The following is a 27,037-nucleotide window of genomic DNA, read 5'->3' on the forward strand; positions in this document are numbered from 1 at the left end:
GATAGTAGTATGAGAGGCTTTATTGGCTACAATGCAAGCTAAAGCATGAAGAAGAAACAATCATTTAAAAACACCAAAGACCCTTACATAGCAAAGGTTAAGAAATAAATTAAGACTCCTGCTGAGCTGAGTTGGCCTGAAAAGAACGGGCCTTATTCACTCCGATCCTTGGGTTCTCGGTATTTCCACTGGATGTAGTCAAAGATGTCTTTCTCACTATCCACTGGCAGAGGTTCTCCAGCGACTCCTTCAAGTACAGAGAAAAAAGAAACTTACTTATAAACCAGTTTTGGAATTTAGTTATGAGGATTAGGGATGACAGTTGTATGGGACTCACTTTCAGAAGGAAAGACAATGGTAACCAAGTCACTAAAACATGATATTGACCTCCCCCTCGCCCATCCTCCCACATGAGCTTGTGTTTGAGCTTTGCACATATATTACCAGTGCTACAAAAGGAACCTGAGTATCCCAACTAGGGCCATTGAAGTGATCCTAATCCATGATTTTCCTCTCTGCTGGATCCCCACTGTAGCCACCGTGGATCATATGAAATACTCTAGTTCCTTTCCTTTGCAACTCAAAATGTGGCCCCTGGACTAGCAGTATGGGCATCACCTGGAAACTTACTAGAAATGCAGAATCTTGGGCCCCCCTCCAACTAGAATCCCGCATTTAATGAGGTCCCCATGTGGCACGTACACACATTTACATGTGAGAACCACTGCCCTCATCTACCAGGGAAGAAAGCCCTATTTTATCCTTTCTGGACAAAATTTTCATTTTCCTAGTAGAGAATAATAAACCACACAGTACACTGTGAAATGTTAACAAGCATAGATTAAGCAATTCTTACTCTTTAAACTTTTTTTATTTTTAAAAAATTTTTTAAGTAAGCTCTATGCTCATCGGGCTCCCTGCTCGGCAGGAAGCCTGCTTCTCCCTCTCACACTCTCCCTGCTTGTGTTCCCTCTCTCGCTGTCTCTCTGTCAAATAAATAAAATCTTAAAAAAAAAAAGTAAGCTCTATGCTCAAAGTGGGGCTTGAATTCACGACTCCGAGATCAAGAGTCACATGCTCTACCAACTGAGCCATCCAGGCGCACCAACTCTTTAAACTTTAGAAGGCATGTAGCCGAAGCTACCAGGTTTGTCCTGGCACTAAAAGCAATGCTATCGAGATTCTTCAGAAGTCTTGGAGATACATGAAAAACAGACAAAAAAACCACTTTAGACCAATAAGATTTTTTTACTGACCATCATTAATTCGGTCTAATAGAGCTAGAAATAACTCTTGCTATCAAGGCCTCCAATTGAGGGCTTGAGAGCACATACGGATTTAAAGACCCTTTTGTTGCCTGAGGGACTCACAATACAAAGAAACTACAATTAACTGGTATAATCACTTAAAGGCTTTTGAGAGAAACCAAAGCTGCTAAACCAAAGTAGCTTTGAAAATAACTTTCTCTCCAGATGACCACGATTATCTCTAATGCAGACACAAATACCCACCAGTGACTCCCAAGGGACGGATTGTGTACTCATTGATTGTGAAGCCCTTTTCTAGGGCATGAGCTCTCATATTCTTATTGAAAATATCACTCCCAGTGAAATAGAGAACACCACAGTAATACTGATCCTTGGGTATCAACCTAAAATAAATAGATAAATAAATAAATCTTTCACCACACATTTCAAATTTGGCAAAAATAGGACTCTTATAATCAATAAGGCACAAAACACCTAAAATAAGTCTATGTGGTCTAATAACCTAAGGAGGAGACTATCATTAGGTAGACTGTTGAAATTACTCCCAGCTTGCAGTTAGTCTAGGTTTCAGTAAACTATGCTCTGCAAGAAGTGTGGAGAAACGAAAAGCAGTATCACGTATTACAACTAACTTTCCCCAGGTAGGAAACTACTTTTGAGCTGTGGAAGGCATCATGATGAGATGCAAATCTAGAGAACACTGATGAGATTCTGTAGACAGTCATTATTATTTGCATATTTTCAGGCTAAGCAGTGTCTATACCACGAACACATAGCATTTCAGAATGAAAGGGGGTTCTAGACATTTATGTGAATTCCAAGATACACAGAGGACAAAGGAAGGAGAAAAGGGAAAAATTAATAGGTCAGCAACAAATTTTGAGTAATACCTTATATCAATTCTCCTGTGTGGATACTCCTTTTCATCATTTTTACTTGGAAGCTGGCAAACACCCTAAAATGGATATTTCAAAGAATGCTTAAAGACGTTTTAAACTTCAGGCTTAACTTTAATCGAATGTTGTTAAATGTGAGGTTTTTGCTTTAAATGCAAGCAGTTTTAGAATCCTGGGCACTTTTAATTTAGTGGCTTTTCTATGCACTATATATTTTCGCCACCTTTCTCTTATACTTTGTGGTAATTAAAGAACTATAGGAAATAGCAGGCAAGGATTCTACATATGAGGATTGGCCTTTGTGTGATTCTAAACAAGAGCTAATCAGGGAAAGCATCAAACATAAAAGACACAGACCAAAACAAACAGAAAAGCAATCTGCAAGAAACAATTATGATTGAGGGAGAACATCAGAAGAGCTATTGGTAATAGTTTAAGATATCAGAAAATATTCCATACATGAAGTAAGGGCAGAATACTACAGAAAAAGAACACTTAAGGAAAAGGCTTAAATCAAAATTAAAAGTGCAATAGCAGAAGTAGAAGAGTTTAAAATTGAGGAAATCTCCCAGAAATTAGAAAAGAGAGATGAAAAATAAGACAAATTTAAAAGATAAAAAAATTAGAGGATCATTTTCTTTCTTCTCTACAGGTGAGTTTTCATTATACTTCTACAGTTTTCAAACAAAAGTTATCAAGGTCTATTTAGTAATCTTTTCCTTTTCTAGAAAAATGGGTGAAAATTCTGGACTGGGGAGCAACCCATAAATACATAAAAAAGAGCCACAAACATCAGAAGTTTCAAATTAAAAGTTTCAAATGCAACATTCAAAGAAAAGTACACATGTGACAGGCTTCTGGTCCTAAAGAACAGTTGACTGAGTACACATGTCACTAAAAGCTATACTTTTTCACTTAGCAACATAGAAAAATTAAAATCTAGAATCTAAAATGGGTATTTTCTTTATCTGTTGCTATGGCTGAAAGATTAAGTGAAACCTGTTTATCTTCAAAATATGAAACCTACCTTCTTAGGCATTAACAAGTTCCAACTCAACCTTCAAATGGATCAGAAATGCTTTCCATCTGGAATTACCATGAGGTATTACCTTGCGGATATGGATGTTTGAGTGCCACAGGCAATGATCTTGCCGTTTGTCACATTAGTAATAGGATTTTGTCTAATGGCTTTGTTCCTTTCCTAAAGGCTCATTTTATTTCCTGCACTTTTTCTGAAGTGTTAATATTAAAGAATTTCTCTGTATTATTGTAAATTCTTTATTAGATTGAGTGGATTAGTTTTGTTTGGCATTTCAATTGGGTAGCTTCATGCTGAGCGTCTGAAATAAAGCCTCTTTCATTGCCTCAGGGTAGTCAAGGGATCTTCTATTGTCCCTTGAATCCTTACTGTAGATATTTCACAGAAAATCATCCTGGGCGAAACTTGCACAAAATGCTAAAATCTGCATATATAAGGCAAACAGGCATCTAAATGCAGAGGAAATTTTTTTTTCCTTCCAAATGCTATTTTATTCACAGGAAGATAACTCAGTTACCTAAAAATCATGGCTTTACAAGAAGATCTGGAACATTAACCCTGGCTTTCCTAAGGTTTGGTGACTATCAGTCTAAAGGAATTTATGTTTTGAAGACTACTTGAAAAACACATGAACGGTCATATGTTTTAAACTGCAGTCAGTGGTTACAGCAACAAGAGGTTTTGAAATCAAGTGGATATGGAATCAGAATGGTTTATTCCACTCTGATGTTTTTGTTTTTTGTAATCTCTACACCCAACATGGGATTCGAACTCACAACCCCAAGATCAAGAGTCCCATGCTCCACAGACTGAGCCAGCCAGATGCCCAGGTTTATTCTACTTTGTAAGCTGAATTCATTTTGCAGCCAATTTCCTTTCAGAAACAGAGATCCCAACTTTTTTGGCTATCTCTGCTAAGGTCACACCCCATCACTGCTCCAACTCCTGCCACGCTCTCGGACTGGCTAACTCCCTGACCTCAAGTCCCTCCCCAAGGCTCCTCCCTTCAAACAGGCTGCTTCCTACCATCCTATTCAGTGGGTTTCCTGCACATCCATCTCCCCATACCCTGCTCTTCCTTTTTTAAAAATAATACTTATTATCCTGATGCCTGGGTGGCTCAGTCGGCTAAGCATCTGCCTTGCGCTCTGGTCACGATTCCAGGTCCTAGGATAGAGTCCCATGTCAGGCTCCTTGCTCAGCGGGGAGCCTACTTTTCCCTCTGCCTGCCACTCCCCCTGCTTGTGCTCTCTCTCTCTCTGACAAATAAAATCTTTAAAAAAATAAAAATAAAAATAGTACTTGTTATCTTAACCTAACACGCAATTTACCTATTTATTATGGTCATTGTTTTTTTTTTTTAAAGGTTTATTTATTCATTCGAGACACAGAGATACAGAGAGAGAGAGAGAGAATATGAGCAGGGGGAGAAGCAGAGGGAGGGGGAGAAGCAGGCCTCCCGCTGAGCAGGGAGCCTGATGCGAGGCTCGATCCCAGGACCCTGGGATCATGACCTGAGCCGAAGGCAGACGCTTAACCAACTGAGCCACCCACGCACCCCTATTATGGTCATTGTTAACTATCAGTCCCTCCTCACACCCCCCAAATATAAATTTGACTGGAATTCGCTGGTACATCCCAAGCTCCTAGAACAGTGCTGAGGACTTAAGAGATGCTTAATACACAGTTGTTGAACTGGCCGAACATACCTTCTCATCCTACTCGCGCCCATTCTCCCTGTCTTGTTCTTCCAACATCACACTTCTCCCTCACTTTCTGTCCCTCTTTTGGTTTCCCAACTTACACCTTACCAGGTCACTTTCACAGATCTGTTTCCAAACAAATATTATATCTACATTATATCATATTAGTAGAGCACTGTGTAATTCTTTGAAGATCCAGTCATATGAAGATACATGTACAAACTCTTCAAAGTTTCCATGTATATTACTTAATTTGATCTGCACAATAGTCCTTTGACACAGGAGAAGTATATCATTTTATAGATGAAGATATTAAGGCCTTACAGAAGTAAAGCAACTTGCCTAATGTCATACGATGAATTAGTAATGGAGCCAGAATAAGATTTGATAGCTTCCGTATCCAAGTCTACTCCTCCACAATGCAACATAGCAACACACACCCTTTCCTTTGCAACTAGATATAAATCACCTCTTACTGCCTCTACAATAAATTGATTTGAGGGCGCCTGGGTGGCTCAGTTGGTTAAGCGACTGCCTTCGGCTCAGGTCATGATCCTGGAGTCCCGGGATCGAGTCCCACATCGGGCTCCCTGCTCAGCAGGGGGTCTGCTTCTCCCTCTGCCCTCTTCCCTCTCGTGCTCTCTGTCTCTCATTCTCTCTCTCTCAAATAAATAAATAAAATCTTTAAAAAAAAAAAAAATAAATTGATTTGAGAGCTAATTTGGACTGTTCCTCATCCTAACATATACTAATTATAAATGTCAAAACAGCAGGCTCAAACATGACATTTTTTTAAGCTTCAGAGAATATATGAGCCACATGTACAGTATCTGAACTTTATACACAAACCATCCATCCACTAAGATGGATTCCTACATCACAACATAAAGGCCTTAGTTTCTTGCTCTAATTGTCAACTGGGTCTTCTCTACTTTAAAAACAAACAAAAACCTGCTTTCTTATTTTTTTAACCTGTTTTCTTCTGGAAATTGATGTGAGGTATTCTCTTTCTGGCAATAGCTGTCTATGTGCTGCTAGGAATAGACTGAGAGATTGGGAAGGTCAGATAGAGCAAAGGTTTCCACAAGTCCAGCCCTGTCCTAGGACTGATGAGTGGCCTTAGCCTTTCAAATATCACATACACAAGAAGGTCTGAACCAGCCTGGTTTGCAGCAGTCACTGGAATTTGGCTGCGAGACAAAGGTCTTCTCTGCTACGACTAAGCAGCTACTGGGTTAACCCAATTCCACCACTGCTAGCTATTCTCTATGTTCACATTCAAGTGGCTACCCACTCTCCTTTTCAGCTTATACCCAGCCCACCAGCTTGTAATGTGTCTTTGTATTTTTGCTAGCTGGATTACTAGCCTCTGCTGGTGTTTCCTCTGGATCTCTCTTTGAGCACAGCACAATACTACTCAAACTGCAAAAAAAAAAGTTTCTGCTACTACATCGCATAAATACCTTCCTGGTTGCTGACTCTGAAAAGAGATAGTGGGCTTCCCCAGTAGGAAGTCCTAGGGCCTTTCACAGAGATGACTGTTGGAAGTAGACAGGCCAGAAGGGGTCCCCAGAATATGTCCAGGCATACCAGGACACTCTCCTAACAATGAAAAAAAATTTTTTCAACCTGTCTAGCACATGTTATTTTTAGGATTTCATCTGACTGAGTGTTCTTTAAATGTAAGATTTGCGCACATTCATTTTGAGTGCATTAAAATCAATCTCAATTTAAAAGGGATATTCCTATAACATATTTAAACCCTATTTTGAATAACATCTCATGTGTCTAGGGGTGCCTGGGTGACTCAGTCAGTTAAGCGTCTGCCTTCGGCTCAGGTCATGATCCCAGGGTCCTGGGATCAAGCCTGGCATGGCACTCCCTGCTCAGCAAGCCTGCTTCTCCCTCTCCCTCTGCCCGCCGCTCCCCCTGCTGTGCTCTCTCTCTCTCTCTGTCAAATAAATAAATAAATAAAATCTTATAATTAAAAAACAACAACAACAAAAAACATCTCATATGTCTATATTTCTGGGCATAGAGTAAAAACTCCAAATCTGATAGATTTGGGAGAACAACTCATAGATTTGATTCCCAAAGACTGACTAGAATTTTTATTTTTACCTTTCCCATAGTTCTTTTGAAAACATTATAAAATGTGGCCAACTTTGGCAATCAATACAGTTTCATAGCCCATTAAAATCACCACATTGAAATTAATGACCTGATTTTTTTGGGTGTCTGATTAAATATACACAACATAAAGTTTGCCATTTTAACCATTTTTAAGTGTGCAGTTCTACAGCATTAAGTATATTCACATCATTGTGCAGCTACCACCACCATCCACTTCCAGAACTTTTTTCATCTTCCCCAACTGAAACTCTGTATCTGTTACATAGTAACTCCCTCTTCCCCTTCCCCATAGGACCCTGGCAGGCACCATTCTACTTTCTGAATGACACGATACTTCAACTAGCTCTATCTACCATCTTCTACTTTTAGCTAAAACCACTGTCAAATTTATACAGTAAGACTCTCGCTAATATTAGCATGTCCATTCCCCAAAAGCACAGTCTCTTTCCATTTCAGGCATATAACTTGGGAAAAAGGGAATTCAAAGTACAAATTTAAGTGAGCAGTAGAATAAAGGTAACTATTACCTTAGTCCTAGATTTCTATTTGCCTTCCTGTCGGTTTTTATGCAGGGACATTTATTAACCTCTTTTTAATTCATTTGACATTTGTTTTGAATCTTCAAAGTTTAATTCCCTAGGAATATTACAGGATTTTAACAGATCATCATGACGGGTGTCACTGTGAAAATCTCTGCAAGCGTCCCCCTCTATTAACTCCTCTGCTTATCATGCCACAAAGCTTGTTTGTATCACATACCCCAATTTCTTTTCTTTCTTTGGTGCTGTAACAGATTAATATTCTTCAGATAATTCTAATCTCACATACTGAAGAATTCTGAGTCAGAGAATATGAGAACATTTCCTATGTTAAGGAAAAACTTATGATGTGTCAAAGTCATTTATAGAAATTTTAAAAAAGAGTAGATTATGCATAATTATGTGTTCCAATGGCACAGATTATTTACAAGTGGGGGAATTTAAAACAAAATTCTTTACTAAAATATTCTGAGATTAGCATCCTGTTAATTCTTCTATATATTCTCATGGATATCCTATTTATTGACTGTAATACTGAGATGCAGTGAGGTCACATACTCAGAATGGGCACTGAACAGTTTCCAAGGTTTTTTTCAGAAGTGTTAACTCAAACGAGTACTTACCATGAACTTTGTTTCACCTTTTGACAGAGTATCTGTAATAAAATGGACCTTCTGTAACTGCTCCACAACACGATGTAACAGCTTTGGCTGTGGAAACATAAATAGGAAGTAAGAAAAAGAACAATTACTCTTTTATAGCAAGAAAACATTTTTAACATGAGTTTTTTGATTATCTATGGACAAATGCCTAGTTTTCCTCTAAGTACTTTTTTCTTCAACACAAAATTCATTTATCAAATGAAACCTATTTTTAGGAACCATCATTCTTCACCAATATCAAGATACCCCCAAACAGACATCATCTGTTTATCTGTTTCATTAAATCAAAAAGTTAGCTGCTTCATCTTGAAAAGGTATATATTCCAAAGTCAAAAATATTTTGCCTTCATGGGTTTTCGAATAGGAATAAAGTTTCTTAATATAATATTGTTTAACAGAAAAATATACCCTTAATGAAAACCTGAATATTATATTGGATATTTCTAAAATACCCATGAAAGGCAATAAATAATTCTGAAAATGTTTTACTAAATTTCATTTTTTTTTTCAAAAATCAGACTATCCCCTCTATTCCTTGTAGAACACACTGTGTATCCCTTTCAACCACTTACTTTGCCTTTCACAGAATTCAGTCAGTACAAAGCACTTAAACTGACTTTTCAGAAAGATTAAAATAAAAATTCATTCTGAAATATCCAAGTATCATTTAGAAAATGCTATTCACTGTTGTGTAACACTTAACACATTTGATTATAAATTCTGTGGTACCTGTTTGGTTGATTCAGAGGTAAAGCTTGGATGGGTCAGAAGAACATCCATGTCACCACTGGACTCTGCACCTATGAAAATAAAAAATATGTATGGAATTCTACATATAAATCTATCAATTAGACAAACAGAACCAAAGCGATGTCACATGGAGGAGCCTTATTTCTTATAGCCTAACTCTCTTTTTCACTGCACTTCATATTCAGAATTAGTTACAAGATTTCAATTTTCTGTCCAACTATTCAGGTATACTGATGTAAACAGAAGAATCTGGGATAACAACAGTAATTGGCATTAGATATGCATTATATACAATTGGCTAAATGTATTAAAAATGCACCTAAATAATTACTCAATAATGAATAAAAACATTTAAAAACAACATTCTTGCAAAGATATTCAGATGGCCAAAAGATACACGAAAAGATGCTCATCGTCATGGAAATGCAAATCAAAACCACAATGAGATACCACCTCACACCTGTCAGAATAGCTAACATCAACAACACTAGAAACAACAGGTGTTGGCAACAAGGATATGGAGAAAGGGGAACCCTCTTGCCCTGTTGGTGGGAATGCAAACTGGTGCAGCCACTCTGTACAACAGCATGGAGGTTCCCCCCAAAATTAAAAACAGAACTACCATATGATCCAGGAATTCCACTATTAGGTATTTACCCAAAGAAAATAAAAACACTAATTCAAAAATATACATGCACTCCTATGTTTACTGCAACATTATTTATAATAGCCAAGATGACCAAGTGTCCACTGATAGACGAATGGATAAAGAAGATGTGGTGTGTGTGTGTGTGTGTATATATATATATATATATATACATATTATATATTCCATTGTGCGTATATATATATATATATATATATATGGAATATTACTCAGCCATAAAAAAAGAATGAATCTTGCCATTTGCAACAACATGGATGCATGTAGAGTGTATTATGCTAGGTGAAATAATTTGTCACAGAAGGACAAATACCATATGATTTCACTCTTATGTGGAATTTAAGAAACAAAACAGACAAAGAAAAAAAACAGACTCTTAAATATAGAGAACAAACTGGTGGTTGCCAGAGAGGACATGGGTAGGCAGGGATAGGTGAAATAAGTGAAGGGAATTAAGAGTAACTCATCATGATGAGCGCTGAGTAGTGTACAGAATTGCTGAATATTGTACACCTGAAAATAACTATATGTTAATTATACTTGAATTTTTTAAAAAAGCTAAAAATATGAATTTAAAACAATTAAAAAGGGTAAACCCCCATCTAAAAAAAAGCTTTAAAATACACCTATGAACACTATATATCTGAAAGCCTCAAATTAAATAGTATGTCCTAACCCTGTAAAGATTAATCAGAAAATCCATTTCAATTCTTATGACTGAATTCATTTAATGAATATTGGTAAAAATTACTATTATGGTATCATGGATAAGAATATAGCATTTGAGGGGTGCCTGGGTGGCTCAGTCAGTTAAGCATCTTTCGGCTCAGGTCATGATCTCAGGGTCCTGGAATGGAGCCCCACATCAGGCTCCCTGCTCAGCAGGGAGTCTGCTCCTCCCTCTCCCTCTGCCACTCCCCCCGCTCATGCTTTCTCTATCTCAAATAAATAAATACAATCTTAAAAAAAATATATAGCATTTCATAATGACTTAGATTTTTGTTTTGATCCCCACTCTACAACCACATAACTTTAGGAAGATTACATACAATTGTTTATACTTCCTTTTATTATAATACTATGAAGTTTTGTTTCCATTTAATTGGATTTTTTTCACTTAAAATTTTTTTTTCAATATTGCAAATAAGGACTGTATATTCCTTTAGACCTCAGTTTCTCTGTCTATAAACTACTAAAAACTACTCTATAGGCCATTGTGCAACTAAGAACATATGTAAAAGCATCTAGAATAGGGCCTGCCACACAGGGCATAAAATAATACTATTTCCTTTCTTTGTACTTTTATTAAGTACAATATATGTAAAACATATTTTTTTCTTCCAAGATTTTATTTAAATTCAAGTTAGTTAACATATAATGTAGTTTTAGTTTCAGGAGTAGAACTTAGCAATTTGTCACTTACATATACATAAAACATATTCTTGGTCACCGAAGATATGGTAGTGTCTCTGGACCACCATTTTGTTTTTGGTTTTTTTTTTTTTTTAGGATTTTATTTATTTGCGAGAGAGAGAATGAGAGACAGAGAGCATGAGAGGAAGGAGGGTCAGAGGGAGAAGCAGACTCCCCGCCGAGCAGGGAGCCCGATGTGGGACTCGATCCCGGGACTCCAGGATCATGACCTGAGCCGAAGGCAGTCGCTTAACCAACTGAGCCACCCAGGCGCCCTCTGGACCACCATTTTATACATCAATAATGTTTAACCAGATATTTAAACATAAAGAAGACTAGATTCAATGTGTGCTGATCCCAGGACATTCATGGAAGCTATTTTAAGAAAGAAAATTTTGTCTTCTTTTCATTTTTCTCTTAAAAGTTAAGTGTCTTTTATCACCTACCTACTACCAAAAATGTATTACTCTATTCATTTAATAAGACTCTTGAGTCACAGACCTGTACCTCTGAAACAAATAATACATTATATGTTAAAAAAAAAAAAAAAGAGAGAGAGAGAGAGAGTAGGAAGGGAAAAATGAAGGGGGGGAAATTGGAGGGGGAGATGAACCATGAGAGACGATGGACTCTGAGCAACAAACTGAGGGTTCTAGAGGGGAGGGGGGTGGGGGGATGGGTTAGCCTGGTGATGGGTATTAAAGAGGGCACATTCTGCATGGAGCACTGGGTGTTATACGCAAACAATGAATCATGGAACACTACAACAAAAACTAATGATGTAATGTATGGTGATTAACATAATAAAATAAAATTAAAAATAAAAAAATTTAAAAAAATAAAAAGCAAAACAATTTACTTTAGCAAAAAAAGGAAAACAATCCAAGAATCTATTAACAAAGGGACAGATAAAGTATGGAATATCCACATAACCAAATGTTATACAGCTATAAAAAAGAATAAGGATGCTCTCTATAAACTGATGTGGAAAGATCTCCAAGATGTATTTTTAAGTGAAAGAAGTAAGGTACAGTACTGTGTATATATTATGTTATTTTTGTGAAAGAAAGGGGGAAGAGGACACCAAGAATGTATACTCACTGAATAAAGAAGGTGTGGTACAAATATACAATGGAATATTACTCAGTCATAAAAAAGAATAAGATCTTGTCATTTGTGACAACATGGGGGGATCTAGAGGGTATTATGCTAAGTGAAATAAGTCTGACTGAGAAACACAAATACCACATGATTCACTTATCTGTGGAACCTAAAAAACAAAATAAATACATGCAAAACAGAAACAGGCTTCCAAGTACAGAGAACTAGTAGTTGTCAGAGGTGGGGGGTAGGTGGGGAATGGATAAAATAGGTGAAGGGGATTAAGAAATACAAACTTCCAATCATAAAATAAGTAAGTCATGGGGATGAAAAGTACATCATAGTTAACACGGTCAATATTGTATGAACATTGTACGGTGATGGATGATAACTACACTTATCATGGTGAGCACTGTGTAGTGCACAGAACTGTTATCACTATGGTGTACACCTGAAACTAATATAACACTGTATGTCAACTATACTTCAATAAAAACATTTTTTAAATAAATAAAAATAAAAAATAAAATGGGAAAAAACAATGTATATTCACATTTATTTATTTATATTTACATGTAAAACCACTGAAAGAACACACAAGAAAGTGGTCATTAATGGGACAGTGGTGGGATGGAGTGGAGAGGGTGAACTAGGACAGGGCAGAAGGCAGACTTCTTAGTGTATACCTTTTTTATATTAAAGCATGCAACCATATAACCTACTCAATAATAAAAGTAAAATAAAACAGAAATATTGAAATCCAGAAAGGTTGTCATCTTCAACTGAGCCTGCATTTGGCTTGCTGTGTACCCAAGTCTGTGTTTTGAAAAATTTAGATTCCAAGACCCCACCCTAAGAAGATTCTTATTTAGTAGGTTTGTAGCAGGGTACAACAATGTTTGTTGTTGTTGTTGTTGTTTTGTTTGTTTGTTTTAACTTTTTTAGGTATTTCTGATGCACAGAAAGACTTAACAACTGGTTAACTTTAATCCTCTGATTTTGCAAATATGGAAAATAGGATGTGGAGAGATAGACTTCAATCTACAGTGACAGTAGATTTGGTCTCAGGATCCAGTTCTTTAGGCCCCAACCCAATGTTCTTTCTACTTATCAGCAATTATGGATTTAGCACTTTCCTCTCCCTAACTCCTGATTCTTACAGCAGCTACCCCGAGAATTTGGGACAGCTCATCACCTACTGCCTAAGCAAAACTCCAAAGGTGGCCAGAGATTCAGTCAGATATCTATTCCAAAAGTTTTAAATCAAGTTTTTGTATTCCAATTTTTAAAGTTAATATTTTAAAATTTATGTTACCCTTCCAAACTTTGAGCCAGTAAGAAACCAGATTCTCTTGGTTCTCACTTAGCTCGCATTCACATAGGAGAAGGAGATCTTCTGAAGGACCTGGTTGTTGTGAGAATTGGTTTGGAACTAGTGCTTCAGCGACATTATTTTTAGATTCATTATAGAAAACTTAGAAAATAAAAAAAGTTAAAAAAACAAAACACCCCACCACCTACCCATAGCTTCACTTCCATCTAGCCAAACAATCACTCTTAGGATTTTAATACACATAAAATTATTCTATAAAATTTATTAAAACTAGTCATTAAAATATCATCCTATAATAAAATCAGGATGAATTTCTTCTCATTTTTAATACATATACCTATCTATAAACAAATAAACTTAGCTAATACTCTACTGGATCTTAGTAACTCTATTAAGTAACACAAATTACACCTCTTTAACCCATTTTTTTGGTATACATTAGGCAATTTTAACATCAAGGCACGAATAACCTAAGATTAAGAAGTATGTTACCTCTTCTGAAACTGCCACAGACTGTAGCAATGTATTCAGAATCCACTTTTTTAACTTCATTTAGTACAATATCCTAATAGAAAAAAAATTAAGTCAGTATTCTAAAATGGCTTTTCACCAAGTGACATTCTCAATTCTAATCAAAGAATACAATTCAGCACACTCTTACTTGCATTTGTAACATCTCTTCACGAGGAATTCTTTTCTCAAAGTCCTCAAAATATCTATAAAGACAGAATAAGTAGACAAAAGATTTTTGTGAAATTTAAATCTTCTTAAAAAGTTAACTGCCTACTATATCAAGTGTCCTTATACCAGCAGATCATTCAAAAATCAAGACTAAAGTTCAGTAAGAAGATAACAGTAAAGTTGGGGGTGGGGATAGGTTTATTTCTTAACTTAGACCAAAATTTTTAAGTGCCACCCTTTATTATATTCCAGATACTCCATCAAAACTTATCTTAAATAAAGTTCATATTCATATACCAAGAGTAAATAAACAGTTTAAGTTAGTATGTTTCCAAATTAGACTGCTCCCTACTGGCAAGTCAAGGGGTTACAGTTTATTGCTCTTATATCCTGCAAAATTATCATATTTTAAAACATTATCCAGATAACATTATGCTAAGTGAAAAAAAGCCAGTCACAGAGACTACATATTGTATGATTTCATTTATATGAAGTGTCCAGAATAGGCAAATCTATATTGACAAAAAGTACATTAGTGGTTGTCAGAAGCAGGCAGGGACGGAGCAGCAGCTGGGGAGAAATGGGGAGTGAAGGCCAACAGATATGGGTTATTTTTGGGATATAACAAAATGTTCTAAAATCAACTGCAGTAATGGTTGTACAGCTTTATGAATATACTAAAAACCACTGAACTGTACACTTAAAGTGGGTGAATCATATGATATATGAATTATATTTCAATAAGGCTGTTATAAAAGTATCTCAGTATGAAATAACATCTAAAAATGATAAAGCACCTGGTCAAAACCAATTCTCACAACAACCAAGTTCTTCAGCAGATCTCTATTATGTAAATGCAAGGAGAGTGAGAATATCCTGGTCTCCTACTGGCTCAAAGTCTTGGAAGAGCAGTGTAAGTTTAAGGTCTTACGGTAAAGCATCAACAGCAAAGTTCAAAGGGTTATTAGGACTGAATTGCCAACAAGACTACGTAAGACAGGAGGAGATACATGTTTATGTACTATGCATTAGAAAAAATCAATTAGAAAAGGGGTTCCAGCACACGAAATAATTATGGATGCTGATATACAACATTCCTACTAGTTATTCCTACACCATTATTTAGGTGTTTGGGTTTTTTTCTTTTTCTGTTTTTAATTTAGCATTCCATGTTCATGTCCTAGCTTCTCAGGTAGACTCTAAACTACTTAAGGGCTTTACTGACCCTGTTTATATCCTTACCCCAGACCTAATGCAGTGCTTTCTACAATGTTTAAGCACAAAATAAGCACCCACTGACTGACTGATGTACTCAGTCCTATATGTTTTAAGACTCCACTAAAGTCAAGAGAATGAGGGAAATACTCAAAACAAGAAAACAGACTAAAAGGTAATAACAAAACGTGTGAAGACAGGCATATTCTCTACAAAAGTCTGCAACAAATCTTAGCATTCCTGAATAGAAAAATGCTTGTGTTTAGTTAAATTTGAAGAATTATTATGGTGTATGGAAGAATGGCTATAAGAAATTTTATACTTTTATATCTCAAATGTCAAAAGAAAAGAAAATTTGCTATCTTACTTCAACCCAATTCGCTGATGATGGTTCAACTTATCTTCATTTTTTCTGAGATCTGTATAAAGGACATATAAAGTTGAGGTGCTAATTTAAACATTTTTGGGAAAAAGTTGCTAAATTTAGTGATCCTTTTTACAAAGAACTACTAGGAAAATACGCTAAAATGACTTTGAAAAGATAAGAAAAAAAGAAAAGAAAAAATTCAGATATTAAGAACTAGATAAAAGGTTCTTCAAATCAATGTAGTAAAATCTAACAGTTGATTTCATGATCATTTTTACTTACTGAATCAAAATTTCAATTATAGTTACACAGAATAATAGATAAAACATACCAGGATCATACCACACTTCACTAACTACAGTAAAAGCCAGCCTTATAAGAACCTACATTGCTAACTTATGGTAATAGCAGCAATCACAATTCCGAATGTTTTAAGTATTTCTATTGCCCATCTGCTGTTCACTCACTCCTTCATTCAATTAGTATTTATTGAGTAATAACTTGTACAGGCACTGTGCTTAAAATTCCGTTGAAAGGAGAGGTATTATTTTCATTATTTAAATTAAAAAACTGTCATATCATAACATCATATCTTAAATCTAAAAGTGACTTAAGGATGCCTGGGTGGCTCAGTTGGTTAAGCCTCCAATGCCTGATTTTGGCTCAGGTCATGATCTCAGGGTGGTGAGATCAAGCCCCACATGGGGCTCTGTGCTCCGCAGGAAGTCTGCTTCTCTCCCTCTCCATGTGTCCCTCCCCCATTTGCGTGCACATGCTACCTCTCATTCTCTCTCAAATAAATAAATCTTTAAAAAATAAATAAACAAAAGTGACTTAATTCCACTTGGATGTTCCTTTACTGGACATGAGTACAGGAGTAAGCCTTATGAAAGGAAAAGCAAGATAAGTATGCTCCCAAAGCAATTCCTATAGTCACCCTTACATATTCACAAACATAAATTCTCCCTGGAGATATAAAATGGAGAGAATCTTTATGATACATGGAGCACTTAATATTTCTCATAGCTGTGTGTACACAGTAAACACTGAAAATGCAATGGAAATAATGAGCTTGTTATATATAGGCACATAGATGTTGATAGTTATCATATTACATACCTGTGAATTGTGAAATAATGTAAAAACCATTACAGCAGATCTCTGACACTCCCAAGGGATGCAACTTTTGTTTGAGAAACAAATTCTTGACCCCTTTAACCCATATTTCACTCAGATAAACCAAATATGCCATAGGCAGAAAAGCACACACCCTCTCTGAGACACAGATACAGTAGAGTTTATTCTCTAGTTATAGGACTCACACAAATTCTTAACTTTGTAGTATTACTAAGTAATCATGCCTCTTAAGAGTCAGTTACTATTTTTAAGTACTTATTAGGTACCAACCACTGTGTGCTAAGGGCTTTTCATATATTACTGCATTAAATCATATGAGGCAGAAATTATGATAGCATTTTGTAGCTAAGAAACCAAAACACCATAGTCATCCATTCTAATCAAGTGGTGGAGATTAGATTCAAACCCAGATCAGTCCCTAGAACCTGTCCACTTAACCATTTGGATACAAAGAGTTGAATTCACAAATATTAAACCCCAAATGCTACAAATATACTGCAATAAATCTCTATTTCTATCTCCATCTATAGTATATACCCTTAAAAGTATGAAGAAATAAGTTATATTCAAAGGATTAAGCTATCCTAGGTTTAAGGAAAATGTTTTATAATTACTTGACTTAGACTCTATTTTTATCACTTCTTTGAAAGCAAAAATTCCTTCAATAAATATTGCAAGACTCTTACAGAATCTTTCTCAGTATATATATCACTTGGCCTTTAGGCTGAATGTGTAGGATTCTGTTGTCCAAAATTTTACTAGAGAAACAAAGGCAATTTAAATCTAAAAGTCTGCAAATGAAATCATTTTAAACTAAGAAGCCACTTCTTGCTCTTCTTGATTTTCTTCTAAGTTACAAACCTAAACATGTTTAACACAGGAATAAAAACTACACTTTATACCTATTCTCTACTATAGAGCTAAAAAGAAAATCTTAGCATTCCCTTTTACTAGTTGAATAAAGGTTTCTCAAGTTCTAGTTTGCTAGAGCATTAACCATCCTTCAGGAGCATATTTGACTTGGAATTGATGACCTATTGTACATACTCACCTTCTAATGTTTTAATTCCTTCATCTACAAACTTCCTTGCAGCAGATGGACTACAACGAAAGAAAAGCATTATCTCACTATCAAGTGAAACTCAGTATATTGAATGAAACTCAATTATTATTATTGTCTTCTTTTGTAAAGAGTTACTATGGAGCTAAACAAGACCTGCTAAAATGTTGTGGTTATTTTGGTGATTTTATCCAAAGAGAAGAATTCTTGAAGCCTCAATCTAGGAAGACAACCATGAACCTGGACATGAAAAAGACATCTAAGCAGCTAGGTGTTATAATGTACATGTACTTCATAAAACATACATACAAACAGGAAAACAGTTCATCCATTCAAATGAGATTAACTGAGGTCCTGTTATGTGCCAGATATTCTTCTAGGTGCTGAAAATACAGCAGGAATAAGACAAATAAGTGCCTTGGTCTTCCCCACTTACATTTCAATGAGTAGAGAGAGAAAATAAGTAGGTATAAACAAACAAAAAAATATCAGGCAAATGAATTAAAATAGGGTAATGTGACAGACTGGATGGGTCCTACTTTAGACTGGGTAGCAAGGGAAGGCCTGTGAAATGGTATTTAAACTGCAACTTTAATGACAAAGAGTCTTTGTACAGAAACTGTGTGATACAGAAACAGATATTCATAGCAGAAAGGCAATGTGACACATAAGAAGTAGAACTGAATTGGGAGCCAGCAAACATGGATTCTGACTCTGCCAGTTATCCCACTTTCTGTATTCAGTGTTCTTGCCTGGAAAAAGAGGATAATAACACAGAGACTCTCTAAAACAACTTCTAACATTTTAGAATGGCTTTAAGTCCCTAAGGAGTCATGCTTATTTTCAGTATACTAAGTTTAAGAATTTAATATATTTTAGAGTAACTTTCATCAAATGTTGCCATTTAAATGAACAATCATCACATATCTAAAAGAATGCCTCATTCCATAAAGATGAGACTTAAGTAAAGCATTATAGCCTTAATGGCTTTTTTTTAAGATTTTATTTTTTAAGTAATCTCTACACCCAACGTGGGGCTCAAACTCACAACCCCAAGATCAAGAGTCACATGCTCCCCCGACTGAACCTGCCAGGTGCCCCACAGCCTTAATGTTTGAATGTTAATCTTTATGTTGTCAAGAAGTGTCCAAAAAGCCCCTTTTGGTGCTAACTCAAATTTTAAGATAAAGACTCCTTCAGGAAAAAATGCTTGGGTGCTTGTTCCAAATTTTTAAGGTATTATGTTAGGTGCTTTGAAAAAACAGTTTAAATGCTTAAGATAAATATGCTCAGAGAAGCAAAATCTGGAGGGAGTGAGAAGATGTACACAGAGCAAGTGTTAGTGGAGTTTAGAAGGAGATTAGAAGGAGATTATTTCTGGCTGGGGAATCAAACTGGTTTTATGAAGGAGGTAACATTTGCCTTGGATGGGCTTTTAAAGTAGAGGTAGCACCTGAAGGGCCAGCCTCAGACACGTAAGATATGGATGGGTGAACTATATGGTCAAAGACACAGGGGTGAAAAGGTCCAGGTTTTGAAGAGAAATAGCATGTACTTATTTTGGCTCACGTAAAAAAATAAAACCAACCCTACTGCTGTGTCTGCTTAGAAAATACTTCTTACCCAATGCCACTAACTCGAGTCAGAAAATTGATAGATGAACTCGTGTCATCCTGCCGAATCTTTAAGAAAAAAAAAAGTCTAATAATGATTTAGGAATGCTTTGAGGACTCAAATGATCTTATTAGAAATGTACCAGTCTACTAAGAGACCTGAAGAGCCATTTACATCTGCCTGGATAAACCTCAGTGGTTTTAGATAAGTAACAAAGCAGAGAAGATGTCTCATCTCTTAACTTATCCCATACTTTAAAAAGGCTTATTCATAAAAGACCCTAAGTAGTATAATTACAATCAGGGTGAAATAAAACCATAAAAATGCTTCGGAGAGTTTAAGAATAGAAATTCTAAAATATAACAATGTTTTATCGAAGTTTATATTCTACCTTCTGAATGATACTGAATATAAGGAGCTAATTCTATCACAGATGCTAACAGTCTCTAAAATGTCACATAAAATAATTGAATATTTTACAGGAAGAGTATTCAGAATTTTTAAAATAGAACACTTAAAGCCATAAACGCCACTCCTCTTTTCCTTCCTAGTCTCACCAGGTAAATAACATCAGTCACCCTGCAATGATGCTACAGGATAGTTGCTATAAAGGCAGACACTATCATCAAATAAGCAAACAAGTTAAAATTTTACCTTTTCCAGCTTACGCAATTTTCCAGTCGCTAAAAATTCATCAATCTTTTCAGCAATTTTTGTTCCTACTCCAGGCTAACAGAAAATTAAAAATATAAAACTCATATAAACATAATGCTTACCAAATCACTCAAAGATAAAGTAAAAAATAGGAAATGAAAAAAAAATGACTGTCACATGACCAGTTTTAAAACAAAGGACACAGAAAATTGAGCCATGGCGAAAATACATATTGTCCCAACAAAATCCTTAAATGATGACAAAAGAGAAGCCCTAATAAAACAATTCTAAATGACTTACTTTTTTTAAAATTAATTTTTGTTGTAGAAAAATTAGAAGAAATAGAGTTGCATAAAGAAAAATATATAAATCACTTGTTAATTTCATTGCCCTGAAAATTAAAATAAACTGTAATCTCATCACCTAACATCTGCTACATTGACTTCTTTTAGGCTCACATACATAAGCAGAGTTATATGTGCATGTACATATATATCTGTATATGTATATACATATTTTTCTTACAAAAATAGAATCATTCTGCTTTGTAAAGTACTTTTTTAACTTAAAAATACATCATGAACAAATTTCCATATCAATATATAAATACAACTATCTTTAATGGCTGCGTGGTATATCACTGTATGACTATATCATAATTTACTTAACAAATACCCTACTATAGGAGACATTTAGATAGTTTACAAATTCTGATATAACAATGTCATGAACATCCTCTAGAGCAGAGGTTCTTAAGCTTTTGCATCGTCATCACCTTGGGGATGTGTTAAAACACAGAATGCCAAGTCCCACCCTAGAGTTTCTGACTTAATAGGTTGCATTTCTTTTTTTCCTTTTTTTTTTTTTTTTAAGTAAACTCTATACCCAAGGTGGGACTCGAACTCATGACCCTGAAATCAAGAGTCATGTGCTCTACCGACGAGTCAGCCAGGTGCCCCAATAGGTTGCATTTCTAACAAGCTCCCAGGTGATGCTGCTGCTGGTCTAGATATAGCACTTTGAGAACCACTGCTCTAGAACGGCACAAACGTGATAGCCACCAGCCACATGTGACATTTTAAGTTTACATTATTAAAATTAAAAAAAGTCATTCCTCAGTCCCATTAACCACACTTCAAGAGCTCACCGGCCAAATGTTGCTCATGGTTACTTTAATGGACAGCATTGCTCTAGAATATAAGCCCTATGAGAGCAGATCCTGTTTTTACTGCTTTACCCCCAGCACCTGGATGAATACCTGGCATATAGGTGCTCAAAAATTATGAACTAATGAATCCTAGTATACATATATCTCCACTAGTTTCCTCAAGATAAATTCCTCAAAGTGGAATTGCTGGGACAAAGGATATATACATTTTGCCAACATTCTGCCAAATTATCCTTCAGAAAAGCTGGAAATAACCAGGATTTCCATCCTTAGTAACTGAATGTCTTTTTCCACATCTTTATCCATACTGTATACTATATTTGATAGTTTGATAGCACCATACAGCATCTTGTTTTAATCTGCAACTCTGATTATTAGTGAAGTTGAACTTTTTCATGTTCTGATCCTTTTTTACTTTTCTCCTTTAAATAAGGGCTTTTTTTTAGTTACAGGTTCACAGCAAAACTGATCACAAAGTACACAGTTCCCATATACCCGCAGCCCCCATACATGCACAGCCCAGCCAATTATCAACATCCCCCACCAGAGGGCTACATTTGTTATAACTGATGAATGTACACTCAAATACCATCATCAAAGTTTACATTAGGGTTCATTCTTGGCGGTGTTGGTCCTCTTTAGTTAAATGTTCAAATGTATCAACATGTGTGCCAGTCATTTCCTACTGTCTCTTAGCCCTAACCTCACCCTTCGATATTCTTGATTTATTTAATGTTTAAGTTAAGTTAATGTTAAGTGTTCCAAGACTACTGAATATTCAAGTTCTGAAAATAGCAATTACCAGATAGAAATAAACAAGATTCAGGAAATGAATAGACTAGAAAATGGAAACTGCTCCAGTTTCTCATTTCCTATATCAGAAGATACATACTGGCCTAAAGCAATTTAAGCCCAGGCTATTTTCTATACTTAACATTAAAGATTAAGAGGCAAACACTCATTCCGGAAATATCAGATTTCTAGAATTATTGAGAAGCACTCGCATGGGCCAAAGAGTAGGTCAGTGGTTTTTAATATAATAGTGGAAAGGAATAATGATGAGATTTTCATATAAGTCCAGTCTCATGCAAAAGGAATTTTGGATACTTTTGTGTTCTTTTTAGGGATAAACCATAAGCTCAGATTTGGGATAAAGTGCATCAGAGCTTGTCAAAAGTTTGAATCTAATAAGTGAGCAGGCTACATGCAATTAACATAAAAAAAGAAATTCAATAGTGATAAAAGGGGAACAGAATGGAAGCAGAAGTGGCTTTGGAGGTTAACAATGCCTGCGTTCACCAAGAAACTCAGAATTAAAATCCAATGTATTTATAACTTCCTTGGCTAGTCTATTTGGGGAGGATATACTGATGTTGAGAACTATCTATAGCACTAAGAATTTAAAACCTATATACCAGGGCATGATTAGCATTGAGTAATAAATTCAAGATAAAGATGTGACACATAATTAATATAGATAATCTGTCACTCGATCATAAACGTGTAAGATTTATAATTCTATGACCCTGAAAGGTGAAAATACAAGGACAGTTAGGGTTCATATTTTGAAGGCTCTCATGAGAAAATTAAGGACAATCAAATATTGATACCTAAATTCTAGAGGGCTTTTGTGAACACAAATGGGTAAAGAAAAACAGAAGAAGGTGATAACTATCAGGATGACCTAGACTAATCAAAAACCACAACAGTTTGACATCTTTCACAAAAGACAAATAAGATATGGTCCACAATTTTGAGGAACTTAGAATCTTTTAGTGAGATTTAGATGAAAGAGAAAAATCTATCAATAGGTAGACTTTCCTAGGATATTCTTAGCAATATTAATGTAAATTACCAAGACATGTGATCCTCTAGAGACTGTGACACATACCGTGACACAGCATACAGGGCTTTAAGGAAATTACAGAGAAGAGGGCTAAATGCAGTAATATACAAAGGGGCTTAATTATGTGATTAGTAGGTCAGATTTCTTTGGGAACACCTACTCTCATTAACTCACATAAATTCCTATACCGGGGGATGAGAAAATGATAGCTGGAGACCAGACATGCCAATACCATTCTGTCACTATACAACACTGAAGCTGAAATTCAATGTGAGTACATGTATATATGGCAAGGTATAGAAAAAATTGTAATTATATATATTTAAAGTGAAATTTCAATCCACACCCTTCCCAGTAAAAACAAGAGTGGTGAAATCTGCCTGTGTGGGTCAAGGCAGCTTCACAGAGGCAAATTTAGTTTTGAGGGAACCCACCAAATTTGTACATGTGTGAACTCTTCATTCAGCTTGCTCACTAAACTTACCAATTTCTTAGCTTCTGCTCCACTCTTTATTTTGTGTGGGTACTTTGCTATCACAGATGCTGCTTTTCTATAAAGAGCAAAAAAAAAGAAATTCAGTTAGAAATCTTTTTCTTAAACTGGAATACACACAAGCAAAGATGCAGTTTCAACTTTTATCACAATAACTAATTTCCCACATCTGTGTCGAAAACTCAGAGGAGCTGACAGACCACCTGCATAACTTTCAGAAGTATCTTGAAAATCCTCACCTTTAAGGATAACATAATTTTACCTGTATATTTAAAACTAGGGAGATTCGGCAAACCAGCAGCCTTTCCTTTTTGGGACTAAGCTAGTTTTTAGAAATTGTTCATAACTCTCATAAAAATGTGCCACCTAGTGGTATTTGGACTACTAGATACCAAACTGGCTTAAGGATGGTTTTTGGTTTTTTTTAATATTTGTTTCTTTATTTTGGGGGGCAGGGAGAGAGCGAGAGACAGACAGAAAGAGAGCATGGAAGCATGTGGAGTGGGGAGGGGCAGTGGGCGAGAGAGAATCCCAAGCAGACTCCCTCCAAGTTCAGAGCCCTATCCAGGGCTTGATCCCATGACCCTGAGGCCAGGACCTGAACAGAAACCAAGACTCAGACGCTCAACTGACTGCGCCATCCAGGTGCCCTTGGATGGCTATTTTTAAATTCATGGCTTAAAACTGCAACTGGATTCCCCTGTGTCCTTATACTTATGTTCTTTTTCTTCATTGCTCTCATTTCCATTCCACATAAAGCACTGACCTGTGATTCTTGCCCATCTCCACACACATCCAGCTCAGTAATCTGGTGACACACTGGGCACACCCTGGGAGCTCACTGATGGCCTCCTGTCTATAATTTCAATGCTAAATGTAGTTTAGTAGTGATGCTGATAAAAGCCAGAGTACATCTAAGTCCAAAGCATAAATATTGGGTAGTCTTTGCTGCCTTGATTTTTCATTCTAATACATATAAACCTTTAGATTTGGATTTCAACTTCTCTATTAGCATATTACTGATGATAAGTCTGGAAAAGTAGGTTGAGGGCAGTTTGTTGAGGGAATTGTTTCAGTAAAGACAAGTAGTTCCGGACAATGGTATTATGGGGCAAAGCGTGAAGGAAAGAAGAATTAAAGCATGAAAGGCTTTTTATATGCCACAATGCATTTGGGCTTTATCAAGGTAAAGAGGAAATATTTAATTATCTGATATGGAAGAATGACAGGATCAGGTAACTATTTTCAAAAGAGTACTTTGGCCACAATCAAGAGAAATGTATAATCAGGGTAGGGAAGAACATGCAGGCAACACCTGCTTTTCCAGACTTATTTCCCACTCAGACAAAGTGCATTACTGACTTCTGGGAAAATGTTATACTCCTTCAGGTCTCAACTCCTTGGCAGATTTTGTTTCCTTTCTCTAGACTGTTCTTCCTTTCATTTATCCCCTGACAGTCTCCTTCAAAACTAAACACCTCCTCTCTGAACTTAAACAGAATATAGGGTTGATTTTTAGATCATCAAATGTGTGGATGATAGTACAATTACTTTAAACAGGCAGTCAAAAGAGATAAGGAAAGGAGCATAATCAGTTTTTAATTATGTTGAGCTCAATTTTGAAAGGATGAAGATAAAGGTAAAAGAGGCCTAAAAATCTTGAGAAAAGCTTGATTTGGAGTCAATGACATAACCAGTATCCAAAGCCAAGAATGGTTAAGATTGCCAAGGAAATTATGAAAATGAGAAAAAAAGGACTAAGGGCAGACCTCCAGGAACTACCAGCATTGAAAGGAAGATAAAAGAACAGATAGGAGTGCCATCACGGAACTCAAGGGCAAGACCTGAATGGAATGAGCTAATGGTGAATGCCAATGAGAGTCCAATAAGGTGAGATGTAGGTGAGACATTTTCAGAGGAATGGCAGGACGGAAATTATACCACAATGACATAATGAATGACTAGGGCTAAGGAAGTGCAGGCAAGAAACACAGATTATTCAAGAAGTTTAACTGTAAAGTGGAGGAAAGAGACAGGAGCTAGCTAGAGGGCAGAGGGAAGTTAAGATTGCTTTGTTTTTGTTTTTAAGAGCTGAGGGACTTGGACATGTTTGTAGGCTAAGGGGCACAAGTAACTGGATGTGGGAATAATGACTACCATAAGGGCCCTGGTGAGATGGACAAGGACTGGATCCAAGGATCAGCCAAACACTAACCAGATGGAGATCTGATTCCTTGAATCACATCTATTTCACAGCACAGACCTCATCCACTGTCTGTCACTATGGCTTAAAATCAAACTGCATTTTCAGCAATTCATATTTGATGATGGGAAAAATACACATCAGCTACACCTATTTTCAATCAGAATTGGGAACTCATCAGAAATGATCCTACAGAGTTCTGCCCGAATTATCCCAGAAATATTGCAGTAAGGTACCACCACAGAGTCAATACCCTCAGTTCTTGCTTTTTTCTCCTCTTGCATATGGTCCAAATATCCACTGGCCCCTCAGCCCTGTTAACTGCCACACATCCCAGGACGCATGCTACCAGAGAATGCTGCACCGTCCCACCTGTAAGCATTGTACTTGTGGATTGCCTGGTTCACGTTCTTCTCAAAGTTTGCGAGTTCTGCAAAGGCAACAAGAGGCTGGGGTGAACAAGAACCGCCAGTAAACAAACGAGAACTGAGTTTTTCAGAAGGGGATGTAACAGCTTCTTAAGGGACAGTGACCCCCCGCTTGTACACGGGCCAGGCCAAAGACAGCCCAAACGGTGACACGGGAATCCCCAGCAGGACTGACATTCAACCACCAGCAATGGGCGCCGAAAGAAGATCCGCACGGAAGACTACCCGCTGCAAGGGGCCGACCCCATCCACAGGGCTGTGGGGACGGGAGAGAAGCAAGGGAAGGCAATGAGGTGGGAAGAAAGGAGAAGAAAGCCAGCAGCGCCCGGCTCGGTGCTAACCTGTGAGCATGTCGGTGATTCCCCCGTTGAGCGTCTCCTGCGGCGCCTTGCGTTTGCTCATGGTGGCCTGCACCCGAGGACGGCAGAGTGCTCAGAGCCGGGGACTGGCCCCCTCTCCCAGCTTTAAGGAGGGGCCGGGACTTGGAGAGGGGGGCAGGACCAACCCAGCCCCGGCAAAGCCAGCACGACCCACTGAACAATGGCTGCCTCTGACAGGGGGCGCGGCACGGCGCGCGTGGTGACGTCACGCGCTCGGGGCGTGTCAGAGGCGGGGCTCGAGCGGAGCTCCCTGGGCACGACAGAGAAGGGAAGGCGATGGCGAAGGAGAC

General features: G+C 36.8%; 1 protein-coding gene across 2 annotated transcripts; it reads right to left on the bottom strand.

The window, feature by feature from the left end:
* Positions 1 to 5: 5 nt before the first annotated feature.
* Positions 6 to 27,037, bottom strand: POLB (DNA polymerase beta). 2 transcript variants are annotated; one of them, XM_032413322.1, is made up of 14 exons: positions 26,709 to 27,037; positions 26,312 to 26,369; positions 23,728 to 23,794; positions 20,230 to 20,304; positions 19,585 to 19,643; positions 17,953 to 18,002; positions 15,765 to 15,816; positions 14,163 to 14,217; positions 13,994 to 14,066; positions 8,970 to 9,040; positions 8,202 to 8,288; positions 2,159 to 2,223; positions 1,512 to 1,651; positions 6 to 247 (listed from the first exon to the last, which is right to left on the bottom strand). In XM_032413322.1, the coding sequence occupies exons 1-14, from the start codon at positions 26,767 to 26,769 to the stop codon at positions 153 to 155; spliced, it is 1,008 nt and encodes a 335-aa protein (XP_032269213.1). In that variant the 5' UTR covers positions 26,770 to 27,037; the 3' UTR covers positions 6 to 152. The 2 variants fall into 2 exon arrangements, with proteins under 2 accessions (XP_032269213.1, XP_032269215.1); XM_032413324.1 differs by lacking the exons at positions 1,512 to 1,651; positions 2,159 to 2,223 and having other exon boundaries at positions 14 to 247; positions 26,709 to 26,926.

Source organism: Phoca vitulina, unplaced genomic scaffold, assembly GCF_004348235.1.
Source record: "Phoca vitulina isolate PV1807 unplaced genomic scaffold, GSC_HSeal_1.0 scaffold15, whole genome shotgun sequence".
Taxonomy (NCBI): domain Eukaryota; kingdom Metazoa; phylum Chordata; class Mammalia; order Carnivora; family Phocidae; genus Phoca; species Phoca vitulina.